At 41.6% G+C, this 27,641-nt stretch overlaps 1 protein-coding gene across 1 annotated transcript in view; it reads left to right on the top strand.

The window, feature by feature from the left end:
• The window catches only part of PLCZ1 (phospholipase C zeta 1), a gene marked incomplete at its 5' end in the record, with an annotated part of 137,121 nt that overhangs the window by 39,744 nt on the left and 69,736 nt on the right, over positions 1-27,641 (top strand). The window contains 3 exons of the mRNA XM_019515838.1: positions 7,045-7,272; positions 12,733-12,889; positions 15,395-15,511. Coding sequence (XP_019371383.1) covers positions 7,045-7,272; positions 12,733-12,889; positions 15,395-15,511 — 502 coding nt within the window. The remainder of the gene's footprint in view (positions 1-7,044; positions 7,273-12,732; positions 12,890-15,394; positions 15,512-27,641) is intronic.

The following is a 27,641-nucleotide window of genomic DNA, read 5'->3' as shown; positions in this document are numbered from 1 at the left end:
TATATATATATATATAAAACATATTTGTTTAAATATACAAAGTGGGAATAATAAAAACTGGTAATCAGTGCTTAGATGCAATATCAATTAAACAAAAGAGGAAAAATTCTCTTTGCTCTGGCATGAGTTACCTCTCTGACTACTTTCACAGGTGTAACTTAAAAAGACATGATCGTTTTCATAAAGATATGTGGTTATGCATTAATTGGGATAGTTCTATTCATGCACATTATGATTGGGAAAGTTTAAATTTTTTTGGAGTTATGTTCACCAAGGTTTAAACATTAGAATCCATTTATTAATAGCTATATTTGTTACATCATGGCAGAGCAGCTAAGGTGTCTACTTATATCTCCAGAGGTATGAGTTTAAGCCCCACTCCAGACCTAGACCAAAGGGCACCTCCAGTGGACATGCTGTAATGTGTACCTAGTCATCCAGGATGGGGCGTCAAGAAAGCTCAATATGATTCTAGTCCCATCACTTGCTTGTGAACAATTGCTTCCATACAGTGAGATGCCTTATCCACACCATCCTTACAGGCTATTGGGTATGGGAGGACCTTTTGATTGGCTATATTACTTTCTCTTTCAACACTTCATATTGTTTATTTTCTCAAGTTTCTTAACATTAAAAGGTGGTGCCTTACTCAGGTGAGGTTTTTTTTTATTTGTTTGCTTTTTACTTTCATAGCCACTTTTGCCAAAGCAAATGAGCAGAGGTTTCCCACCTCATGTGCATTGAAGTATTGTTTATGTAAATTGTTAATGAAGGCCCAGAAAGAGGAGGGCAAATCAGTGTACCTGGGAGGCAGACAGACTCCATTTACCAGCAGCCCCTCTCCGTGCCACTCCCAACTGATCTTCATGGAGACCCTGGGAATGGTGGGGCCAGAGCAGCATAGGCAGGGCATGTGGCTGGTCAGGGAGCTGCTCTGGGGCCAGGGCTGGGATCTTGTGGCAGGACCAGAGCCAGGGCAGAGCCGTGATCTGCTGCCTGCATGCCCTTGCCTATGGAACCCATGCTCATTGCAGGGTGTGCGGACAGCAGATTGTGGCTGTCCTGGCCCCAATCCTGGGGCCTCCCTGTCCTGGCTGCAGCCCCAGCCTAGTCACTCAGCTGCACACCCTGCCCACATGGGTCCCACCTCTAGTGGTGGGTGTGGGGAAGATGGGCTGGGGTATCCAAGCAGCAGGGCTGGGTCCAGTGGCTGCAGCCACCAGGAGCTCCTGCCACAGCAGCTGCTAGGAAATGGAGTCTGCTCTGGGCCTGATCTTGCCCAACCATGGCTTACAACATACTGCTGTTTTTCAGTAAAATGGATAAATGTGAGACGGTCTAAAAAGAGCAGTTTTTTTGGGTAGAGGATGGAAACCTGAAATGTTGAGGATTGTTTGGGGTACAGTCCTGGGGTGATATATCCATCTTGCCTCAGTTTCTAATTATCACTACTTGAGCTCCTCTGAAATCTTTGACCTCTTTCTACATTTGACATCTACATTCCCATATGGCACCAAAGGGGAATACTGCTGCTTCCTTCCCATTAGCTCCATGCAGCCTATATATCATATGGGGAAAATTGGAAGGACAGGAGAATGGAGAATCTTTCACTCCTTATTGTTATCAGCTTAGCACATCATCTTCAGCCATATAGGAAGACGTATTGCTGCAAACCCTTTCTAGGTCCCTGCAGGCTTGTAGGTTTATGGGGAAGAAAAAGCTGTGTTACAGCTTGAAATAAAACAAATCCATATCCAGGACATTTAAAAGAAAACGTCATTTAATTATTCGTGTTTTCTTATGCTTGAACTTCTATATAGAAAAATAACAGTTTGTGACTGCTCAAGCACAATGTAAACCCAACTGTAATTTGAGAAAATACATTTTTCTCTCCCATATGGTTCATTATTTCATAATTGCCTGAGAAGAGTTCCAGTGTTTAAAATGTATATAGATACCCCAAGCACAGCAGGTTCTTATGTGCTAAAGCTTTCTTCAGTTACCCATTTTTCTCTTGTAATCTACTGATATAAAAGAACAATTGTTTATGAATTATCAAGTATTGTTTGTAGTTCAAACAATTTGGAAAAGAGAAAATGAAATGATTGATATGCAATTCAGTAAGACAAAGTTATGCATGCACCAAAAAGAAACTACAATTATTAGCCTTCGCTCTCAGCTTTAAAAAGAACCATGACTAGTCCCTTGCCTAAGAAGATATGTCTTGACACTGGTAATCTTTCCTGGACTTTAGCCTCCTGTTTTGGGAAAGACTGATGAAAAAGATACAGTAGAAACACCTATGGTAATATTTGGAATCGTCCATTTTTCTTGACCCCTATCAGTTTGGTTTTGGACCTAAATAGGGTAGGGGAATCAGGCCAGGCCTGTGAGGCAAGGGGACTTTGTTTCACCCCCCAGCTCTGGCCTGGCCTCTTGAGGGTGGTAGCAGCAACTTCTAGCTGCTCTGCTTGGCCTGAGCTGGATTGTGGGGTGAAGGGCATGGAGTGGAGGTCCCTTACCACCCGGGTCTGGCCTGGCTCCTCCTCCTCAATACCCCATCTGGGATAGCTTGGGAGGGGCATCATGAGACAAGAGGGCTCCATCCCACCCCACCCCCTCCCCTCCACCTCCAGCTCCTGCTCCAGCAGGCAAGGCCCAGTCAGTAGCTCCATACTGCTTCTTTTCCCCTCCCTCCCCTGCTGACAGCCTCAGAGCTTGGAGTGGGGCAGGGCTAGGGAGAGGGGTGGTTCAGCAGCCTCTGAGGAGGCTGCTGGAGCACCCTCACCTGCTGGGCAGGGCCAGTGCAGGTAGCCTCCAGCTCTGCCCACCCTGACCCTTGGGTTGGGGAGCTCTGACTCATGACACTTGCCATGAGTTAGAGTGCAGCCCCTAACATCTGTAGGTACCCCTAGAGACAGCTTGGCCCATAGCGGTAGAAGAATATTCATTTATCTTAACAACTTTCTTGCACTGGGGACATGCGGTGTTCTGCTCTACCATCTTTCTTGTTCAACCAGTCTTTTTAGCATTCGGGGAAGGTAGAGAGGCATTTCTTGGCAATAATGCCAGCAGCATTTGACAATGACCAGCTTCACTGAACTAGAAAAATATGACAATTCAGCTTTCCTAACATGTAGCTGAGGATGGGGCTGAACGTCAGGTAGGGAAGCACAGAAGAAGAGCATAGTTACTGCTTGTTGCCATAACAACAGCAACTCAAGAACAGTTTTGCTACCACTGACCAATGTCATAGTTGGAGAAGAGGCTAGGACTGGGAACATTCACAATAGGTTTACATTCTTTGATGTCCACAAGAACAGTGAAAACAGATTGACAGTGAATTTTAGAACGTAACAATTTTAGAGCATGCTCATATATATGTATATTCTTTTTCCCTTGATAACTTGGTGAAAGTACAGTATAAACCAGATAAAAACCACAGCATTGTTTCTTTGGAACTTTGCTTAGTATAGCAATATACTTCCAAAGTCCCACTCCTTACGTGTAATATAAATCTGATAAAATACCTTGCAAAAAACCTCTGTTGGCTTTTATCCTCTGAAGCTTTCTACAAAATAATAATAATAATAATAAATTAGCCAAAAGACACACGAAGTAACCACTTTCTTTTCTTGAAACTGAATAAATCTTCATTTGTATTTAAAGAAGGGTTAATCCTGCATTATAATCCTACTGTCTTATTGTCTTTATTCATGCTGAATTTTATAAGGTATAGATTGACTGTTTTCAAATGTTACAATTTCCTCAAAGAGCCCATTTTCCCCTTTTAACTGAGTCAGCACTATGATACTTGAAATAGAAGGTTGTTGCAATTTTAAACTTGATTATTTGATTATTTAGCAGTTTTTATTTAGCCGGTAGGCAGCCCCTGCATTGAAGTACCCTCATGTTCCACCCAGCCCCATCAGCATCTACACATATGATGTGGCACACTAAATAACACTGCTGCAGGCTAATACTTCTGTTTAGAAGTACTAACCTACGGCAGAGTTAATTAGTTTACTGCAGCCTAATAGGGGCACATGTGTAGACATTAAGGGCATTTATACACAAACTTTTCCATGCTCGATGCACTGGAGATCTGGCACATTGGAGCAGACTCAATCAAGTCTGCTCCGCATGCTAGCTGACATGCACTGTGCTGCATTTGCATAACTGGCAAAATGCATGTCAGTGTGGGGAAAATGGCGGTGGTGCACTTTCGAACTAAAACACCTTTGATGCATTTTAGTTCAACAGTGGACCGCTGCCATTTTCTGTGCACTGACGTGCATTTCGCTGCTTATACAACTGCATGCGTTGCAAGGCCAGGCTCATGCATCCCATGTAGATGTGCTCTGTGTCAACCCCTTGCTCACTCCTTTGATTAGAGGCATCATGGGCCAGAAATGGTTGGAGCAGGGGTAAATGAGCAGAGGTCCAGTCTTCCAGCACCATAAATTACACTAGCATTGTCTGTGAAGCTATAACTTAACCCAGAGACAAACTGCTTGGGATCCTTCCTTGTGATGTCCCTCTCTGCATCTCATCATGGTTTTGCTCATATAGAATGAAGAATCATGGACAAAATTATTTCTCTTGGGTCCCTTAAAGATGTTAGTTAAGACATGAGTAGTCTGTTAGTCAAAAAGGGTTTTGTTAGTGCTACAAAAAGTGAAACCAACCACAAAAATACAACACAAAAATGTATAAAACCATGTAAATATTATGTGTGTAATATTTTTGTGGCTGGTTTCCATACACCTTAAATTAAATGTGTGGCAGGATTAGGGCTGCTTCAGAGTCTCCAGTTGGCCTTGGTGCAGTTCCTACCAGCCAACACTCAGCCAGTTTGAGCCCCCATGCAGTCCCAATTCAGCTAGCTTATTGTTGCCAGTTCAGTGAACAGTACTGGAGCTGGTCTGAGCCTGCGGTGTGGTCCCAGAGCCAGCCAACAATCAGCTGATTGTCAGGCACCTGCCTTTCAACTTGAGTGCATGGGGAGCCCAGGATCATGATCCCATGCTCACCTTGCACTGCCAAGTAGGGTGCAATTGGGATCTGATCGCTAATCCCAAAACTGAGCAACCTACCATGTACATTTAGCAAAGCGGGCAGCATGGTTGTGGAAATTATGACTCAGATCTTACCACACCTTTAAAATGAATGTCTGTCAAGGGCTTTGGTGCTTTTCTTTATTAGGTGTCAGACTTTTTAAAAGAGCTTAGCAGCCAGCTGCTTTCATTAAGTACCTAAACAAAGTGGCTTCTCTTGTACTCAGTCAGGAGTGCTTAAACACGGAGTAATTTTTGATCTCCAGCAGCTATTTTCAGCCACACTATTATGTTAGTGTCTTCTTGTTTGCTGTATGATTTATGAGCTGTAATATTTCCTTCTTAAGGCAGTTTGCTAGAGGGTATTTGTATTTTGGATGGGATGACTTCTAAGGAGCCACTGGATGCAGAACATTTTTGAAAAACTAATGAGTTCATTTTGGTGCATAAATGGAAAGTTGTGCTCTTTGGAAGCTGGCCTTTAACAGTTTTATAAATACTTTGTTTTTATTATGTAAACTGTGATCATATTACTGACAAAAACTGTGCTCTTCACTCAACCAAGGAATGTTTACTAGACAAAAAAGCCCTAGGCAAAAAAGCCAAATAAAAAGATACAGCCCTTGGGATAAATCTCATGTCCTAATCAAAATTCCACCTTTCATTTAATTAAAGCACACCAATTGGCACAAATATTCTTGTTCATGGTTGTCTGAAGACATAGTGCCACAGACTCCTCAAGTTGCTTACTTCAGTTTAGTATTACTTTCTCTGTTAGAAGAGAGGCATAGCAATAGCACTCTATAGCCTGAGAGTCTTCTGTTTAACTGTGAAATTATTCTTCATATTCATGAAGTAGACACACTTGTGTTAATTTCTTTTTAAACTCTCGAAGGTGATCTTAGCAAGATACTTCAGAGTAACAAACATAAAAGCATTTCTTCTACATTTAAATCTCTAAGGGTTATAAAGACTTTTGGCAGTTTAAATGCTTACATTTGGCACATTAATCAATATGGTACTGTGATTTACCTGGAAATGAATATTGTTCTGCTTTCAAATAACAATTAAAAAACTTTTGCTACTGAAAACTTTACTTATTATGCACATTCCACTTCTGTTATTTTTAAATCTTGCCTGGATAATAAGATTATCAATTTGATAAAAGTGCACATTTTAAAAGATGGCATATAAAGGTAAGAGGTTGATAAACTCTATTAAATTAACTTAAGTGAACAATATATACTGAATCAAAATCAACATCCTACTCTGCTTATATGCCTTAAAACAGAACAATGGAACCCTAAGTTGGTACCCAGGGTAACGATGCACTGTACATCTAGTGGCACCAGCATTTCTGCTTGCTGAAAAGTTAATTAGAATGATTTTTATAGATGTGGTCACATACATATCAAAATGAGATTGACTGTGTTTACATAAATCTGTATTTTTAAAAAGTAAAGTGATGCTTCCTAAACAACAGAATATAATCTCTGTTCACTTGTGTGCATACATACTTCTTATGCTATCATTGGTATTTATCACTAGTATCTGAACCTAGCATCAGGATGGAACAGCTATTCTCTCACCAGTTTTCTCTGCAAAAATCACAATCATCTTCTGTGGCAGATGGGAGCAGAATACCTTCTTTTCTTTGTGCACTGTTCTTGCTTATTGTTCTCATATTTTGTGTCTGCATAGTGGCAAACTTCATTTGTACTGATATCTTTTTCTTACTGACTGTATGGAGTGGTCTGTGTTGGGTTGTTCTCTGGTATGCATGTTGCTGAGATACATAATACAGTTGGTGAACTCTTTTGCCTATTACCAACTGTTCCTTCTATGTGATATTTGTTTTTCCACACTACCGTGGCACCCATCATTCTACTTCTGTAACAGATTTTGAATATAGGAGTTGCAATATTGCAATACAGTATTTTGATATGAAGTATGCCTGCAATTATTACTGTTTAACCTATTTCCACAGGCACTAAAATTTAAAATACTGATAAAAAATAAGAAAGTTGGAACTCTTCAGGATACTATTCTCAGAAGAGGTCTTGACACACATGGTGAGGTAGTGGAATTAGAAGAGGAGGTAGACCAGTCTGAAGATGAGGAAGCTGCTGAAAGCAAACCTACACCAAAGACCCCTCAGCCAAAAAGAAAAACTGTAGAAAAACAATCTTCATCTCCTCCTCGAAAAAAGCCAAAGGTAAAATGCTTTTATTACTAGGACATAAGAGGGCAAATAGACAGTATGTCTGTTTCATTAAAGGCAGCTCATGATATGAAATCCTTAGAAAAATTTAAGGTGTAGGGGTAAGAAATTCACATGAAAGCAAAAATCTATCTTAGCTGAACTCATACATTTTAACTTAGTTTTATTCTGCTTGTTGCTCCCATTAGCAAGCGGCTGCAACAGGTACAACTCACTGTTAACCAGTTGCACTTCTGGGCTCATGACTGTTCTGGAAACACACAGGAAGAGAATCAGGGTTCTGCTGACCCCTAATGAGGTGGCACTGACTCTCTTGGCATTTCTACAAGCCCCTGGCAATGACTTAAGTACTGTATATCCTGGATACATGCACACAACTAGGTACAGGGTCCAGATACAACCCCCACTCATCCTCCCTGTTGTTTTGTTACAATAAAGCCAAAAAACAAACCCAACCCTGTTTTTAGTGATTTACATAAACTGGAGGTGTCTTTCCCAATCATCAAGATATTGAAGAAATTAACATGTGATTCTATTCTTAAAATAGAAACTATAAAATTAACATATGGTTCTGTGTTTATTTTCACTGGGTGCACCTACATGTGCAATAAATGCAACTGAATTTATTTTGTCGCAATTTGTGCTGGAGTAAACTAATCCAGGCACAGCACTTGAATGTACACTCAGTGACAGGGGCAACTTGAGCCCAGGTGGAGCAAGTTAGGCCAGAGACACTTGTGGCCTGCTCTGGTTTCCTGCTGGCTCGGCTGACCAGGTGCAATTTACGCTTGTGTCACCATCTGCATATTCGTTTTATCACAGTTATTTACTCTGGTGTAAAATAGTATTTGTGTCTTATGGTACTATCCTATGCTGGAGTATATTAGTTTACTGCATCCCAATGGCGGTGCATGTGTAGACAGTGATGCTTTACTGCAGAGCAAATTAGACTACTCTGCAGTAAAGCATGTGTGGAGATGCACCAACTGACATGGAAATAGTTTGCTGCATTAGATTTGAAACTGTTTTTCCCAAGCCTCAGAGGCAAGAAAGAGGTATGCATGCCCTCATAATTACGACATTTTCAGCCTGTGCTGACCAACACTGACATTGACTACCTAGTTTTCTGCCCGTGTACTCAAAGGCAGAAATCCCTTAGTAGCACTCTCTCTGAGTATGTTTTAAGTTAGGATTTCTTCCATTTTCTAACTTCCTTTTCATTTTGGTCCATACCTGGTTGGGAGAGGGTGTTTAAGGATAACACTTTGAGAAAAGGCATGGCATTCCTAGCATAGCAATAGATCCCTTGCCATTCCACAACAGAATGTCCCTGCTAAGACCTTGTGATCAACACCCACAGCAGCTCTTTGCTGGGGCTCCCCACTTTAGCCATAATTAGCCCAAGATGCCTTTTTAGAACAAGTGATGAGGTCACCTATCAAACACCTCACATTCAGAGCCATAAGATTCTTAACAGGTTCAGGGTCATTTAAATAGATTTAGTTTGTTATGATAATACAGAAAATAAGGTTTAACACAGACCATATCCTTCAGTTGGAAAGTTTCAGCCATGTTAGACTAAGAGTCCTCAACTGACAGGTGCTAATGAAGAGTGGCCTCTGGAAACTGCAGTGTTCCATTCAGAGGAATAGCCCTAAAATACACTGGCTGGACACAGTAAAATACACAGAGCTGGATTTGGGCTGTTAATGTAGTCTCCCTTTGTTAGAGTGCCATCCTATTGCATGTTTCCTTCAAAAGAATCATAGAAAATTAGAGTTGGAAGGGACCTCAGGAGGTCATTTAGTCCAACCCCCTCCTCAAAGCAGGACCATCCCCAAAAGATCATTCCAACCAAAGCTTTGTTTAGCTAGGTCTTGAAAACCTCCAAGGATGGAGATTGCACCACCCCTCTGGGTAACCTGTTCCAGTGTTTTACTACCCTCCCAGTGAGAAAATTATTCCTAATATCTAACCTAAACTTTCCTTGCCGCAACTCAGGACCATTGCTCTTTGTTCTGTCATCTGCCATCACTGAGAGCAGTCTAGCTCCATCCACTTTTGAACCCCCCTTCAGGTAGTTGAAGGCTGCTATTAAATCCCCCCTCAGTCTTCTCTTCTCTAGACTAAATAAGCCCATTCCCCTCAGCCTCTCCTCAGAAGTTATGTGCCCCAGCCTCCTCACCATTTTCATTGCCCTCTGCTGGACGCTCTCCAATTTGTCCACATCCTTTCTGTAGTGGGGGGCCTAAAACTGAACACAATACTCCGGATGTACTCCAAATACCTCTGGTATTTAGGAGACTTTAATAATTGCCATCTGTTACAGAGCCTGATTTTTAACTCTTACTCTTAGGAGCCAGATTTCTGTCTGTTAATCATGGAGTAAAATAAAATGCTGTCTTATTTCCCATTCTCTCTTTTTTAAATTCTGCATTGTACATTCTTTAATATAGAATCTGATCTTTCATGTAATAATGTATTGTGACATGGATTTTATGCAAGTGGTGGGTTATTGCTTTTCTCACTTTGTTGCCACTATTGTTTGTTTCCAAAATAAATTTAAGATTGTTCTACCTCGTGGTTTGCATGGCACATGTAAAATTACTTTTGCATACCTTGGATGTGATTTTTATCTTACACTAGTGTAAGTTCAGAAAAACTTCATTAAAAGTTAGTGAGTAACAGCAGTATAAAATGGTTGAAACCAGAGGCCTGAATATAGGAAATTCTACAAGAGATGCTTTAAGTCCACCTTTAATATACCACTGTGCACCAACCCTGCAGCCCCAGAAACTGATACAAGAAGCAAGGGAGAAATCCCACTTTTATATAGAAAATCATAGGGGTTAGGATCAGAAGCCAGTGGGCCAAAGGCAGGGAACAGGTAAAAGATAAAGAAACAGCAACATTGTGGGACTATACACTCAGCATCTTAATCCCCGCCACACCTCTGGAGGTGTCCCCAAACAAGTCTTTAGTCCCTAGAGCAGCGTTTCTCAACCCGTGGGTCACGACCCAAAAGTGGGTCATAAGAATATTTCAAAGGGTTGTGAACAAGTGTGGGGGACGGGGGGAGAGCTGTGTGAATGAACTGGCGACATCAGGGCTGGTGCCTGTGCTTGCTGGGGCAGGGCAGCTGGGAGATGCTGCTCAGAGGATGGGAGGGGCCACGACCAGGCTGCCTGGCTTGTCACAGGAGTCCCAGCCCTGGGTGGGTGTGCTATCAGCCTCCCCTCCTCCTCCCTCCAGCCTATGCTGGGCTGGATTCACTGCTGCCATCTGCACGAGCCAGAGCCACTGCAGCCACCGCACTCCAGCCCGAGTGGCATGGGGGCAGCTGAGAACCCCCTTCTGCAGAGCTGGGGGGAGGGGTGGCAGGGGGCTGCAGGCTGGAAGTGAGGGGTCCCAGCATGCCCTGGGGGGCACGGAACAGTTCCCATGCACTGGCAGGGACAGGGGGGCGTGGGTCAGGACAAGCCACTGATCTTGGCAAATGGGTCCTGGTACAAAAAAGGTTGAGAACCACTGCCCTAGAGGGCTCAAACAGCAGCTTGCAGCTGCCCCCAGTCTGAGTCCAGGTCCTGCAGTCTACGGTCCTGGCTGACCGAGCCAGTGAGATCTCCAGCTCCCCTGTGCACTCCTTTGTGTAGCGCTGACCAGGTTCATGTGCAGTCGGCTCTCTCTTTCTTTTATGCCAGCCTCAAACTCCCTCTTCTTTTTTTCCCTTGCCCCCCAGCCTCTGGGGGTTTCTGGGAACTGTAATCTAAATTAACAGACATTACAGCTCTGCAGACTGCTCCCTGATTTCTCCTGCTGTTACACACATTACATTCACATCACAACTGGCTTCACCAACCTTCAGGTTTTATATAAGCCTATGAAACCAATTCTCCCACCTCTGTTAGTGCCTGAGGTTTTGCAGGAAATGACTTGTAGGCTACTGAATTTATGCTGCTGTGCACGTGCAATCCAGTAAGTCTTCACAGCACTGAGCTGTTCAACACTTAGCTGATGCTTTGCTTTATCGAAATTCACCAAATAGGCACTTTCCCACCTATTCCACTTGCAGGGCCTAATATAGTAAATGCCCTCAGGCTATGTCTAACCCCACACAAAATAGCCTTGGAGAAAGACACAGTGGGTCTCTCATTTGACCAGTGACTCCATGGTTAGAGCACTCAGATGGGATTTGGGTGGCCTTCAGTTCAATTACCTCCCCTTCCTTAGGGAATTTGAATTCTTTTCACTCACCTCTCAGACAATACCCTACCTGCTGAGCTATAGGATTCCCTGTGATTAAGTGGGCAAGTTGTTCAGTCCTGTTGAAGCTGTTCCACTTCACGTAGCTACTAGGTATTCATTAGGCCATAAAGCTAGCAAGGAAGTGAACTGTAGCTTATCGGTAAGGACATTTAGTGCAGAGTGGATTACTCCTCTTCCTCATTTGAAATAGTTGCTCAGAATGAAATGCATTATTCCAGATGAATTTGGTTATGTTCAAGTAAAGAAAGAATCTTAGCAAGCACGAATAAACTAAAGGCTCTTCACATTTGTGGACAAGAATGAAAGCTCTTTTTTCCTGTGCCATATCAGTTTTCACTGGCTGATTTTGCAACTATTTTGAACTATAAACTGATATAACTGAGAGTGCCTTCATATAAATGTGAGAACTTGGCACTTCTCACATTGAAGACTTATCAACTCACACAGTAGTAAACTTCACCTGAATTGCAAGAGAATGTGTCAGCATGTACATGACTGACGGAAAACTCTTTCCTGTCTCTTGCAGAATTCAAACTGTTGACTGAAACAGCCTAAAGGAGCTTTAAGACATTACTGCTACTATACCTGTACCTGGCTAATGCAAATTATGTTGGGTAGGAGACACAGTTATGAACATTAGTACCCCCTAATTACTGAAATCATTAAACAGGAAGCCAGTTGCCTTCCTGAACCTATGAAATTGAATGAGTAATACAATCCATGCTCAGCTTCTGTTTTTATAAGCAACATTTGATGCCACTGACCGACAAGAATGACATTCAATACTCCTTTTACTATTCCTATTTTCCTCCTCTACAATCTGCTTCTAAAAAAAAAAATCCATAAGTTTTTTAGGCAACAAACTAAAATTAAAATGACAAATCAACCAATAAATTATAAATTAACATAGCCCTATCCCAAAAGGTTCTGAGACTGGTAAGTAGGTGAATATGTTGTTTCCTGTTCTGAACATGAATATACTAATTTCATGTAGCTGGTATTTAATATTTACTAAATACACTATGACAAAGTTTAGTTTGTTCTAGTCTCTAGACATTTAAGTATCTTTTATCAGAATTGGAGCCTCAATACATAAATCATTGAAATTTTTCTGGATTGATAATAACAATGAAATATGTGAAAATATAACAATGCATATTCTTCCATTATTTCATGATCTTTTTATAGGTGAAGAAGATAAAACTGGCCCTCGAGCTATCAGATCTTGTGATTTATACTAAATCTGAGAAATTTGTAAGCTTTGAGAATCAAAGAGCTAATCAGCACTGTTATGAAAATAATTCAATTGGAGAGCTTAAAGCCCGAAAATTGGTAAAGCAGTCAGGTAATGTCTTTTGGTTTAGTCAGATAAAAGTTATAATGTTGCCATTGTTCATTGCTTAGCTGTCAGAACAGTCAATAAACTTTATGAAACATATGTTTTCTACTCTATTGCTTTGTTTTATAATGCAATTTTAGAAACATCCTGTCAATATCACTGTACCTTCTTCTTTCAGCTTGCTTTATGAAGAAATAATGGAATATTTTTCCAAATGAAAATATTTAGTTCATAATTTATTTAAAGATCCTATTGTTTTTATAAAAACCAACATTGTATGGAAAAGGAATAATCTAAATACACTATATTTTGTTATGAAGGACCATGGCTGAGTTTGTATTAAATTGCTGTGGTCAGTACTCTAACAGAAACGGAATACATTTTTACTATATAATAGGCTATATTCCACCGTGACTGTACATATGCACTAACCTAAATGAGAATTGCACCGCGGTATATGGACATTAAAGAGAATAAACCCCATAAGCACCTGGTTTGCTCTAACTGGACCAAACCCTGGTGTTAGGCCAAATAGAATTATGTAGCAATATAATCCTGTGCTGATCTGCTCCAATCTGCTATCCAGGGGGTGTGTCTATACATTCCAAATGTGCCGTAATTACTGCGCATCAAGTTTACTACCTGTAACAATGGGTACTAAATTAATGTGCTGTAATCAGCACTCCTGAGCATTAGTGCAGATGAACGATATTTGTGTGATGCTACTGTGCATTAGACTAAATCAACTGAGCATTAGCATGGGCTTCACCCACCATGCTAAAGTACAGTAGAATTAGTTTTCTGCACATTAAGCGTCTCATGTAGATGCGTCCAGGGGGTGCCTCTGTGTGTGCAATTAGCGTGACACAATAAACTCCTGTGCAGTTTGTTCTAGAGTCAGCTGCTCCTGGGCTCGGTGTCTACATGTGCATCTGGGACTGCAGCAGTTTGAGCTGGGGCAGAGTAGCCCCAGGCTGGCATGGGGCAGTGGAGGGGCTGGCTGGGGCACAAGGGTGCTGCAGTGTGAAGCTAGGTGGCAGGCAGCCCCTGCACTGTAGCACCCTCATGCCCCAACCAGCCCCAGTCACTGTCTACATGTGCACTTCAGCAGAGTAAATTACTCTACCATAGGATAGTACTGTCTGGGACAGTAATTAATTAAATGTACTGCACCCTAATACTGCTGCACATGTGGACTGTGATGCTTTACTGTGGAGCTAATTAGTCAGCTCCGCAGTAAAGCTCACATGTAGATGCACCCAGGAACAATTTAAGGCTGTGTCAGATTGCTTTAACTCTAGGCAGTTGCTTGCAGCACTGAGAGAACATTACAGCAACCTGTCTACAAGGAAAAAGTTTGACCTAAAAGATTCACTAGCTGGTTTCATTGGAGAGTGGTCTAAGTTGCTAAAATCCAGCCCAGGTTCTTACTGGCAGACTGTAAGTAAACTTCTCTTTTGTCTACCTGACAAACCACTGCTTGCAACAGGGGAGCAAGCAGCATTTGAAAGAACTGGTTGCTTACAGACATGGAAAAAACCCCCAAACAAATGGTGTCTTACTTTCAGCTAAGTGCACTGCTGAAGTGCAACGTGTGCCCAGAAAAGACCCAGCTCACCCAGCGTCCATATAGAGCCGGTGGTTTAGTGGTGCCTTTTTTATCTAAGAGCTGATTGAATCAGGCTTTAGATAAATGTCAAAAAGCCCCGCTGAAGCACGCAAACTATACAGACACTGGGGAGCCAGGTCAAACTAACGCACATCCTCTTCCGGTAAAGTGTGCCCCCCCAATGTCTGTCAGTGACCACTAAGTCTAATTGACAGAAAGACTGTTGGTAGAAGCAGTGCCAGCTCATCCCTGCCAGTAAGGGTTAGAGACTTTTTAAAGACAGATTATGTCTTGCTGTGAAATCAGCCCACTGAGCAGTTGGTTTCTCTCTGAAGATTATATACAAGGTTGTCAATGAAATATTTTATTTTTAGTAACCTGGACACCTTTTCACTGGGCAGAGATTATTAATTCATAGAATGTAGGCCATGAAACAGCAATCAAATGCTAACAGCTTTTGGCCATTCCAGCTTGAGCTGGTATTTTCTTGTTGAACAGTTTTAAAAGCAAATGGTTTTCTAATCCATTTTGTATTTCATCCTCTCTATTCCCCCAAAAAGCATGCTTAGTTTTGAAGTAAAAATACACTAAACCCCCATCACCAACAAAAGATGTGATTTTTTTTTCCCCCAAGAGGAAGCACCTAAGTTACTACCTTAATAGTGATAATTAATGTACTGTATTATTGAGTTGTTTCAAAGTAGCACACATACTTAATAAGGCAACATCAGATGTGTGAGGAAATATTTTAAAAAATTTGTAGCCTGGTTTTGTAGGTTGTGCCAGCCCCTCCCCCGCCACATGATCTCATCATTTATATAAAATAGGATCAGCTTTAAAAGTTTTGTGATCTATTCTTAGTAATGCTTGTCTTACCAATTCTTTATTATTATTTTTTGCAGCAAATGAATTTGTTTTGCATACTGCCAGATTTATTGCAAGGATCTATCCAAAAGGGACCAGAACCAACTCTTCTAATTATAATCCTCAAGAATTCTGGAATGTTGGTTGTCAGATGGGTATGTGCTCTTATGTAGTGTGTACAATTTCAAAGTTCAGCACAGACTAGTTGTAAGTTTTTGAAAACTACTTGCTGAATTCTTGCTTATCACCCAGTACTTAAGTAGATTGTTTTTCTCCATGAAACTAAGTGTCATCACATGAGTTTTCTATCATACATAATTCTGTTAAAGCCATCCCCCATAATCTTTCATTTGGGACATAGATTGATCTCAGGAGAATTCAGTGAATTTGTTTTAATGGGTATATTTTCATATCAAACATTTCACAATTATTGCAGTTGTGGTATAGCGTTGTGTTTTCAGTACACCTTTAACAGCAATGTCATTTTGCTAAACCATACAAAGAATGATACTGTTTGAGTTCCTTCTCCATTTTACACTCCCAGCCCAAAGGTTAAATAAAGCATGACTTCCCAACATAGTACTTTATATAAAATTATAGCAAAAACATGTACATGAACAGAATTCAAAAGTGAAATAGAAAATTAAAAAATCTCTCCTTTTAAGTCTAATGCTTTTACAGCTGTAAGTTTTGCATATATATATACACATAATATAACTATTATTATTTATATCAATAAATATAACTATATTGGGGATATGCAACGTAACGTAATATAACATAACTGTCACAGGACGGGATCCCTAAGGATGGCTGTAATTTCCTAAGGCCCCTCAACCATGCCAATTTGACCCAATGGGAACCCTCTATTCTCGCCCGCCATGTCTTGATGTAAAATGTAATGTAGGGAGGCTGCCTTCACGTCTGGTCAGACATGGTCCTGATGGACTTCCCTGGACTCCATGGGTCCCCAGCCTTATGGGCTATATGTGTGGCTCCAACCGCATATGTCATGTGCCTCAGCCCCCTATTTTCATTGCCCTCTGCTGGACTCTCTCCATTATGTCCATATCTTTTTTGTAATGGGGGACCCAAAACTAGATACAGTACTCCAGTGGCCACACCGGTGCTGAAGAGAGGTGGAGAACACTAGCAATGCTCCTACTAATGCAGCCCAGTATCCTGTTAGCTTTCTTTGCAACAAGAGTACACTGTTGACTCATATTCAGATTATTGTTTAGTGTAACCCCCAAGTCTTTTTTTTTTTTTTTTTTTGCAGCCCTGCTGCTTAGCCAATAAGCCCCCAGCCTGCACTGGTGCATGGGATTTTCTGTCCTAAGTGCAGGACTTTACACTTGTCCTTATTGAACCTCATGAATTTCTTTTGGTCCAGTCCTTTAATTTGTTGAACTCTCTCCAAATCTTAGCTCTACTCTTCATCATATCTACTAATCCTCCCAGCTTGATAGCATCCTCAAAGTTGCTGAGAGTGTACTCCATCTCATCTTCCAAGTTGTTGATGAAGATATTGAACCAAACCAGACCCAGGACTGATCCCTGGGACACTCCATTTGATATTGGGTGCCAACTAGACATTGAGCCATTGACTACTACCCTTTGAGCCCAACCATCCAGCCAGTTTTCTGTCCACCTTATAGTTTGTTCATCCAACCCATACTTTCTTAGCTTGCTTGCAAGAATTTGTAGGAGTCTATCAAAAGCCTTGCTAAAATCAAGGTATATTGTGTTCCCTGCTTTCCCTGCATCCACAGAGCAAGTCATTGCATCATAGAAAGCTGTCATGTTAATCAGGCATGACTTGCTCTTGGTGAATCCATGCTGACTGTTCTCAATCGTGTTCTTTTCCTCTAAGTGCTTAGAAATGGATTCCTTCAGGACCTGCTCCATGATCTTTCCAGGAACTGAGGTGACATTGACCAGTCTCTAATCCCCCAAATCCTCCTTCTTCCCTTTTTTTAAAGATAGGCACTATCTTTGTCCTTCTCCAGTCTTCCAGGACTTCTCCCAATCATCACAAGTTTTCAAAGGTAATGGGCAGCGGCTATGCAGTCTCACAAGCCAACTTCCTCAGCACCATCAGGTGCATCATGTCCAGCCTCATGGACTTGTACATGTCCAGCTTTTCTAAACATTCCCTAACCTGTTCCTTCCTATATAAATAACTTTATTCCTTTCTTTTTACTACCCCTGCTCTCTTCAAGTCTATTCAGAGCATCTGACAAAGTATGCTAGAGCTGACAAAAGCTCATGTTTCTTCGAAGGAGTTGGTTTGTAAAATGCCACCCTGTCCTGCATTTTGCCTAACTTCCAACTAATATGGCAAACTACATCTCTCTATTTATGTTATCTTAAACAATGAAGTAAAAGTAATTGTCCTCTACAATAAGCTCTGCATTTCCAGACAGGAATATAAATGCATACACATTTTAGGAACCAGATTGTACTGTAACATACATTTTACATTCATTAAGCCCCACAGCTTCTATGCTAGATTGTCAGCTACAGCTAAGATATAGCTTGTGTAAATGAAGGAAGAAAGAAAAGGCAAGGTAGCTTTAAATCATGTTTCCAAGTTCTTGATCCTGAAGTCTATCTTGGGCCCCAGCATAACTGGAGCCAAAATGAATGTTTATTGGACACATGTTACTTTTGCAGTGCTATATATGTCTTTATAGTACTACAAAAACCAAGCAGACATCCATTCAGGCTGTTTGTGGTGCTTCAAACATGTTTCAAACAGGCGCTTTTCTGTAGCGCTACTTTTTGTAGGAAGGCCAGAGGAAGAGCAGATGGCTCCTTCACAGCCTGCCCAGCAATGGCAAGTTGGCAAAGAGCCCTCCTGGGATCCTGCTGCCATGTTGCCATGGGAGCACCAGCAAGAGCTGGTGTCACTGGCAGCAGGAAGAGCTGCTGCCACTGCCACAGAACACCAGCAAGAACCAATGCCACTCATCATGGCTGTTGCTGATGCCACAGCAAGGCAGTTTTTTTGACAGTTGACACTGCAGGACCCATAATTGGGACCCTGTCCTGCAGCAACAGTTAAAGACATCCCCTGACTGCCCAGAGTCACCAGAACAGAGGTGGGCAACTCTACTTGTTCCCTTCCCTATCCAATCAGCTGTTGCCAGGTTGCCCAGTCAGTTGTTGCTGTAGTGGCAAGAGCTGATCAGATGAGCCTATATCAGTGACTTTATTGGGTTTACTGCCCCATATCCCTTGGCAGTTGGGACGGGGGGTAGTTGGGAGCTAAGGAGAAGCCTCCTATTGGCCCTTGGCTGGAGAGGCAACTTTGAGCAGATGAGAATCATTGGAACATAGTGGGCATCAGTCACACATTTCCTCCCAAGCCTGTTTCATAAAAATCAGTATTGGTGGTGGGCTAGGAGATGAGGGGCAAGTGTATCAGTTCTATGCCAGTCAGGAATTCTCTTCCCCTGAACAGATCCTTTGGCTTCCCAGTTGTTTTGCTGCCTCATAGCAGTGCAGTAAATTCAGGAGAAGAATAGTGAATCTTATCCCTTTCTGCCTAACTTCCTTGTTTTCAATATGAAGAAGGTTTTCCTCAGCAATAAAATAATGACATTTTTTCTCTCTCCTCCATTCAAGTTAGCCTTTAATTTGAAACATTTACAAACAAAAATGACTTGGCTACTCACCATGCTTTGGAGGTAGGCTCTCAATTGAAAACAATTTCCCCCATTTTAGCGGCTTTGTTTACTCACACTCTCTCTTCCCTTTTTTGTGCTTACATTTAAAAGATTCCCATTATAAAACTAAATCATTTTGTTACGCCATCTTCTATCATCTATTAAACAGAGAAGCTGACTAATCCCTTTTTCTGCCATATGTAGGCTTTTTCTTTTTGAAGCTCTGCACTGCTTTTTCCTGTCTCCACCCTTAGCTTTCAATTTGCACTTAATTTAGACTCTTGCTCTGAATACATTTTGGCAAGATTACATTCTAATGAATGGCCTTGGACACACGTTTCTAACAAATATGCACATGCATATTATTTATTGTTTAAAATACTAGCGCATTTTCACAGTAACTTTCACCACTGTATTAGAAATATAAAAGGAACAGTATTCCAAAGCTTCAGTTGTGATAAATTCCTGTCCCTAGTGTCCTTGAATGCAACCAACACAGAAGTGCTTTCAGTTTAAAATTCTGACAGTGCAATGTGGAAAGTATCGAAATCCGTCAACTGTTTGAAGCTCCATCAACCGCTAACTGAAGACCCAAACAGATGGAGGCTTAAGAGGCTTAAAAGTTGTAAACCATTTGTACATGAAGCCTACAAGCTCCTGGAAGAGTTTGGGAATGCTGAACCAAACCTATGGGCAGCAACAGAGTAGGCCGACCTCTGGGAATGGTCAGACCTATTCCTATAGCATTTTATACCAACACCAAACAAGCCTCTATTGGGTATGACTTTTGACAGAGAAGTGTGTATCAAGCTGAACAGACTGAGATCTGGATATGGGCACTTCACAAGTACAACACTTCACAAGACGAACATCTTGGACAGCCTCTTGTGCGAATGTGGAGTCCAACAAATAGCAAAGTACTTAATAGAAAGCTGCAATCTTTACAAATGCCCAGATGAGGTAGATGGAATCTGCACTTTGAGTTATAATACCAGACAGTGGCTTATAGATCTGGAAGTTGGTATCTGCCACCATACAAAAGGAGGAGTGGAATGTGGTCCTCCTCATGTGCATAGTTTCAGGGCCAGAGATTTGGAGTGATCTAGAAAGCAATGAGCGTTGAGTTTGCTAGCATGTCTTCACACAGATCTGCAAATTCAGTGCAAGTGTTTTAAAGGACTCCCTGCTTCTCTTTTCTACTGCTGTATTGCTTGCTCATTTTATCTGTTTTAGATAGACTTAATGTTTATAGTAAACACAACATATTACACAGTTAATATAGCTGTTTCTGGTCCATGCTGTTCCACAGGCCTACAGATTTTGTCCTGCGGTAAACTGTTGCTGGAGGCAGTGGTGCAAGAAGCCATGTTGGTGCACAGGGCAAACCCTGTGGGAGATCAGGGTGGAGGCACACAGTTCTGAGAGCAGGGGATGCAGCCCTGAGAGTGGGGGAGGAGAGAGCACAGGATTTGAGAGCAGGGTGGGGTGGGAAGCAGAGTCTTTGGCCCAGCATCATTGACATGTTGGGACTTCAAAGCTGCCACTGCATGAGCTCTGTCCACCCTAGCTCTGCTGGTTTTAAACCAACAGCATCTGGGAACTGTTTTGGGGTCCCAACATGGCAATGCTGCTTGTGGGGGTGATGGGTGATTCCAGTGCCCTCTCCTAACTTGACACCTGGGGCAGGTACCCCTCTTACCTACTACTAGGTATGCTACTGGCTGGAGGTGTCCTGTGGGCATTTCCATGCCATCTCAGCTTTGTTAGGTCAGGTTGCACCCTGTTGGACTGATGCTGTTGTGCATTGATGTACACGAGCCCATAGTTGGGGATTCTAGTAAAGCACTTCCTATGTAACATAGAAATTGCGTTTTTTCTTTAGTAGCTGGTTTGCTCTACTTGCCAGAAGAATTAAAAATAAAAGGAATAAGAGGTTGGATCAGCCTCCTTGATCTCATCACTTGAAACTTTCTTTCAAGAAACACTGCATGTCTGGAACTGGTCAGGAATAAATGAGACTTTATGCATGTTGTTTTCAGTCCTCTCAGATCCACTACTGACACCCTCATGTCCTAGATTAATTAGGTTGGTTTTGTAATTATGACTCTGAATTCCAAAGCTCAGCTATCAAAGCTCCATTCAGGGGGATTTCCTATGATTTCTCCACTGTAATTCCTATGTCTGTTAGCTGTGTGGTCTGAACTATACCCTGAGTGCTTCTATATACAAGGGATGTTTGACAGAACTCCCTGTTCAGGTGCTGGGGGTTTCTATGTTCCAAGGCTTTGCACTTTATCTACTCAGGCCTTATATCAGTGTCGTCCATGCAGTATGCTAGTAGGATAATGGATTAATTGTTGTAGGACCTACATCGTCCCATTACTTCTGAGACATTCCTGTCATGATACCAACAGAAAAGTCTGTCATTTCTACTTCATCTATCATAAACCAGCAAGGAAAATCAATTCAGTCTTTCTTCATAGACAGCCTTCACTATGTTTGACAAGCAAACAGATTGATTTACCTCAAGCCACCTCTGAAGAAAAGAAAGATGATCTCAAAGCACTTGTAGGACTTTGCTAAACAAATTATACCTCTTTTGCTTCTTCTGAAACCATTCACAATAGCTCTAAGTTTCACTGACATTGGCTGTTTTGGCATTGACATTTCTAATCCTTATATATACTTTTTCACTTAAAACTTCTTCTGAACTCTCAGTACAAAGGTTTCCTAAGTCTAATTTCTTATCAGCGATCCTGAGAAAAGATACCTAACATCTGTGTGGAAAACAACCAGCTGCTGCATATTTGAGAGAAAATATTTATACCTGCCATTACTTAATTATTAATTTACTAGAGCAAATCCTCTCAAGCATTCCTTTTATGTATTTTGGTTCACTTTCAGGTTTTGGGTTCAGAATAAACCAAGAAAAGTGTCTTCTTTAGCCATTTATTTGTTTATCAAAGCAACATTTCATCTGTCTTCTACCATAAAATAGGCTATAGATATTTAAAACATGATTCCCAGTTGGCTTTCCATTAATCTCTGTACAAATTTTACCAGGCCTTTAGCTTGGGTCAGAGAAAAGTGCCTCTAAGTACTGATTTTATCATAATGAAGCACTTCAAAAACAACAGTTGATAGTATATTCTCTGAATCTTTGTCACACAACATTTTCTTAGTTTCATTTTTCACTTCCTTAAGACACTTTAAATATAGAATGAAACATTTATGAAAATCACAGACTTGAACACATTGGATTTTGCTAAGGTGAATCTTACAAAGAAAAGCACCTTCAGGAGATTTTTGTAGCTGACAAAAATTAGTATGCCTCCCACATACAACTGCAGTGTAATTGTGGAAAGAACTAGGTTGGCATATACATATCTGCTTTTTATTTACCAAATAAAATGAAAAGCAAAAATATATACACTGGCAAAAAAGACAAGGCAGGTTTTTAAATAAGCAGATATCAATTGTATTCCACAGACAGAAAACAGAGCAAAGAAAAAACAAACAAACAAACAAACAAAGAGAAAAAGGCGAACGCTTTAAACCTCCCCCCCCTCTTTTCAAATATGGCCTTTGAGTTAGTGAGGTGGAAGACATTTTTCTATATACCACAACAATCTACGAGAAAGAATAAAACATGCCATAATTTGTGTAAGACAGACATGGTATGATGGGTGAAGAATTTTATTTTAGAAGAAACAAATATAAAACAATCTTTACTGATGTACTTAAGAGCCCTCATATAAATTTATATGATACACTAAGAGTACCATTATTTGTACTGTGAAATTTTATGTGGAGTTTTAAAGGACTACCCTCTAGCACAGGTCAACTAAAACCCCATAAGGGCATCCAAGTAAGCTCATCACCTGTAAAAAATACTCTTTTTTGCATTTTGATATATTAAACATACAAGAAATTAATTTGTCATCCAATAGTTCAACTATTTATGGAGTAATGAAGGAGTATTTAAATATCTTCATCGGAACTTAGGTCCTTGCTTTGTGACCTGAGTACACACAACTTCAATATCATACTAAAAAAGCCCCCAAACCTATATGCATATTTGCTTTCTTTTATAATATCATATAATATTGGATTAAAACTCACTGAAAACAGTAGGTTTTTGCACTGCTCTTCATTTAAGATAGCTGTAAGAAACATGCCACTGCCTCAAAATAAATGCAGATGTAAAGCTGCTCGTGGATTGAAACAATTTCAAAAGGGGGGGAGGGGTATTCTTTGGGAATGTGTGTTTCTGTCCACATGTGTGTCTCTAAGAAAAGCAGAGAGAAAGGGCAAACAAAATCCATGGTACTGGCTTAAAAAGCCATAGCACAGAGAATGAGGCAAGTGCCTTTGGCTCCTCCTGTATTAGGAAAACAATAGTTTGTACATTGCTCCTATGTAAATAAGATTTCATTAAAGAAATATCTAAATCCAGCACCAATTTCTCCTTTTAATTGGTATAATACACAAGACCCCAACAAGGAGGGCTAGATTCTGAGGTAAAAAGGGGGCAACAAAAGGTTCAAGGTGCAAAGTAAGATCCAGATTTTTAGGACAGAAATCATGAACTGGTATAACTAAGTGATATACAATGGAGCAAATGATAGAGTTGCTTAATAGTAAATAACAAAATATAATAAAAAGACCAATAGCAATGCAGCATCTGGAAGTTTATCAGCAATAATTGACAGATTAATTTAAAATCTATGTTGGAGTGATAAGACTGCGTGTCATACTAGGAAGCCATGCTTCCCAGTATTAAGTGGTGAAATGGATCAAATAGGCACCTGCATGTCAAAGATCAAAAGGTATTTCTTCATGATAGGACAGACCAAGTCAGCTCTGACTAACTTAAAAACTTGCTAACAAAGGCAGGGCCCAAGCATAATGTCTTTGGGCCCAGTACAAACTTGTAAGGCGGGCCCCCTCCCACACACACACCATCCCACATACATAACATCTCATCAATCATGAAAGAAAAATTTCTATTTTAATTCTGAAATTACATTCTACATTGCTGACTATTTTGTAACTTTTTGATTGTTGGTCCTAATAATGGTATTATCTAGTTGATAATGGAAAAACTTATCCAGTATTATCCAGTCAATAGTATTATCCAGTCGATGTGGAAAAACTTGAGGGTCCAGAAAAGAGCAACCCATATGATCAGGGACTTGCAAGGCAAGCCATACGAGGGAAGGTGGAGGGGCCTGGGCCTCTTTAGCCTAAAGCAGAGAAGGTTGAGAGGGGACTTTTTGGAGAGTAGGTTTAGATTAGACATCCATAAGAACTACTTCAGAGTTAGGGCGGCTAGGATCTGGAACCAACTTCCAAGGGAAGTGGTGCTGGCTCCTACCCTGGGGGTCTTTAAGAGGAGGCTTGATGCCTACCTAGCTGGGATCATTTGAACCCAGTTTTTTCTCCTGCCCAGGCAGGGGGTTGGACTTGAAGATCTACAAGGTCCCTTCTGACCCGACTTCTATGATTCCATGACTTCATAGTGGCTTACTGCTATATCAGAGTAGTGTATCAGGAGCTTGATGAACGACTGTTCACTAAGTCTGTGCAAAATTTTCCTGCCAGTTTTGTTTCGATGCTGTTTTGACTCATTTCAAGGTTGAAACAGCAAAATCAAAATGAAACAGATATTGTCGAAACAGCTGTGAAACAAAATGAGGCAAGTTGAAACGTTTCAACGGTGTTTTGACGTTTCGTCCATAGGCTATAATAGGGAAGGTTGAAGCAGCCTATAACTTTGTCATTTCTGGCCTGATTTGGATGAAATTTGCAGAAATGGTTGCCCCTTCTGAGGGCATGAAGCCTGCCAAGTTACAAGTAGATAGGTACAGGAGGTTTGGGGAAACTGCATCCCAAATCTTGAAAGCAAAACTTGTATCACGTGTATGTGTTAATCTATAGTGGGCTCAAAACTGCAGGCATGCTAGCCCCTGCTGAGGCCACAAAGCCTGCCAAGTTTCAAGGAGTTTGGTGCAGCAGTTTGGGGTAAACTGCACTTCAAGCTGTGGACAAGCAAAACTCGTGACATGGGTGACCCTGTGTGTATTAAGGTGCAGCAGGATGAAAGCTGCAGGGATGGTAGCCCCTGCTGAGGCCACAAAGCCTGCCAGCTGGTGAGCAGATCAGTGCAGGGGGGTTCTGGGGCCCTGCACTCCTAGCTGCTGACAGGCAAAACTCGTGTCATCGGTGCTTGTGGGACTGTGTCTGTCTTGGGGCAGAAGGGGGTGAAAACTGCAGGCCTGCTAGGCCCTGCTGCGGCCATGAAGCCTCCCATTGTACCACACAGTTGTTTAATGAACTTGTTCTCACAACACTCCTGTGAATTGGGAAGTGTAATTACTCCATTTTACAGGTGATTAGCTGAGGCTCAGGGCTAAGGAACCTGACCAAACTTGCTCTGGAAGTCTCTGGAAGAACTGTTTCAAAGCCATATCTCCTAAGACTGAGGCTCCAGCCACTCACAGATTCATAGATTGTAAGGCTGGAAGGGACCTTGGAAGATCATTGGGTTCAGCCCCCTGCACCAAGCAGGAAAGATAACTAGGGGTCAGGTGACCCCAGCCAGGTGACTGTCTAGTCTCCTTTTGAAGATTTCCAGGGTAGATGATTGCACCACATCTGGAGGGAGCTTATTCCAGTCTGGACACCCTAGCTGTGAAATAGTTTTTCTTAATGTTGAGCCTAAAATGAGCCTGAAATGATCTTCCAGAAGTTTGTGACCATTACTCCTAGTTTTCCCTAGGGGTGCCCTGGTGAACAGTTGTCCTAGATGTACACTCTGATGTAGCGGTAAGGTGCTACCAAGTCCCCTCTCAGCCTTCTCTTTTTTAGGTTGAAGAGTCCCAGGCCCCTCAGCCTTTCCTCATATAGCTTGCTGTGCAAGTCTCTGATCATATGGGTAGCCCTTCTTTGGACTCTCTCACGCTTTACCATGTCCTTGTTAAGGCGCAGAGCCCAGAACTGGATGCAGAACTCCAGCTGCGGTCTCCCCAGTGCTGAGTAGAGCTGAGTAGAGCAGGAGAATCACTTCTTTGCAACGATTTTCCTGGTTTTGCTGGAGATGCATCAATTGATGCATGCCAGGGTATTGTTGGCCCTGCTGGTGACAGCATTGCACTACCAGCTCACGTTCATACTGTGGTCAATTATTACCCCCAGGTCTCTGGTGGCAAGTGATGGGGGATCTTCAGGCCTGCTGCCTAATGAGAGGCAGCAGTTGCACAAGCACCCATGTCCCAAGTTTTGCCTGTCAGCAGCTAGGGGTGTAGGGCCCCAGAACCCAGACTCCCCCTGCACCTATCTAATGCCTGCAGTATTGACCCCACTGTGGTTTAACACATACACGTGACACAAGTTTTGCTTTCAAGATTTGGGATGCAATTTCCCTGAACTCCCTGCACCTATCTCCTTGTACCTTGGCAGACTTCATGCCCTCAGAAGAGGCTGCCAGCCCTGCAAGTTTCATTCAAATCAGGCCAGAAATGACAAACCTATAGACTGTTTCAACCTTCCCCATTATATTTTATGGGCGAAATGTTGAAACAGGGTCGAAACGATGAAACTGTTTTGATGGAATGGAACAGAACAGCTGTTTCAAATTGAAACAAAATTTGAAATGGAACGCTGCCATTTTGCACAGCCCTACACTTCACCAGGGCACCCCTGGGGAAGACCAGGACCAATGGATATAAACTCCTAGAAGGCTGCTTCAGGCTTAATACCAGGAAAAACTCCTTCACAGTCAGGGTGTCCAGACAGTGGAATAAACTCCCTCCAGAGGTAATGCAGTCACCTACCCTGGAGGTTTTCAAGAGGAGACTGGACAGTCACCCCACTGGAGTCAACCCACCCCAGTTGTCTTTCCTGTTTAAGGGGGGCGGGGGGGAGGGCGACCCAATGATCTGCAAGGTCCCTTCCAGCCCCTAACGATCTATGAATCTATGTTTTTATTTTTTTGCTCTAATGGACCAACATGGCTGCAAACAGTTTATAAATAGACTAATTTACTTTAAAGCTTTAGTTTTCTAGCCTTTTTCATTGCAAAATCATGAATCCTTCCCAAAGTTAATTTCTCTTGCAAGTTCACACTTGATAGACAAAATAGCAAGGTGGCTTAACTGTTCTTGTCCTATAGTAGAATGCCTGCAGTTTTTGATGAATGCTAGCTTGCTGAAACTTTTTTCAGCTTATGTTACAGTCACTGGCAGTGTGCAGAAGATCCATATGGCTACGCACACTTCACTGAAAATTAGTTGCAGTTGTTTTTGTAAATCTCATTTAATAAGATAAGTGAGGGTAGTTCATATTCTTCTCCAAAAGTAGATTTGAAGATTTTTTTCAGATGTGACATTTCACAAGGAAAATTCTCAGAAAGATCTGTAGGATACCTGTGAAGTAGACATTTAGAAGCTTTGTCCAGTTCTTCAGGCTCTATTGTCACATATTTTAGGACTGAACAGAATGTAAAACAAATGCAAACAGAGGGCAAATGTTATTGGTTGCTTTGAATCTGTGCTCTAATTCATAGATAACTTTGTCCAAAGTTGCATCAAAAACATTCCTTCTGAATAAAGAT

Source organism: Gavialis gangeticus, unplaced genomic scaffold (genome assembly GCF_001723915.1).
Source record: "Gavialis gangeticus isolate Ggan-Ray unplaced genomic scaffold, GavGan_comp1, whole genome shotgun sequence".
Lineage (NCBI taxonomy): Eukaryota > Metazoa > Chordata > Crocodylia > Gavialidae > Gavialis > Gavialis gangeticus.
This window is presented reverse-complemented; position numbering and strand designations above follow the sequence as displayed.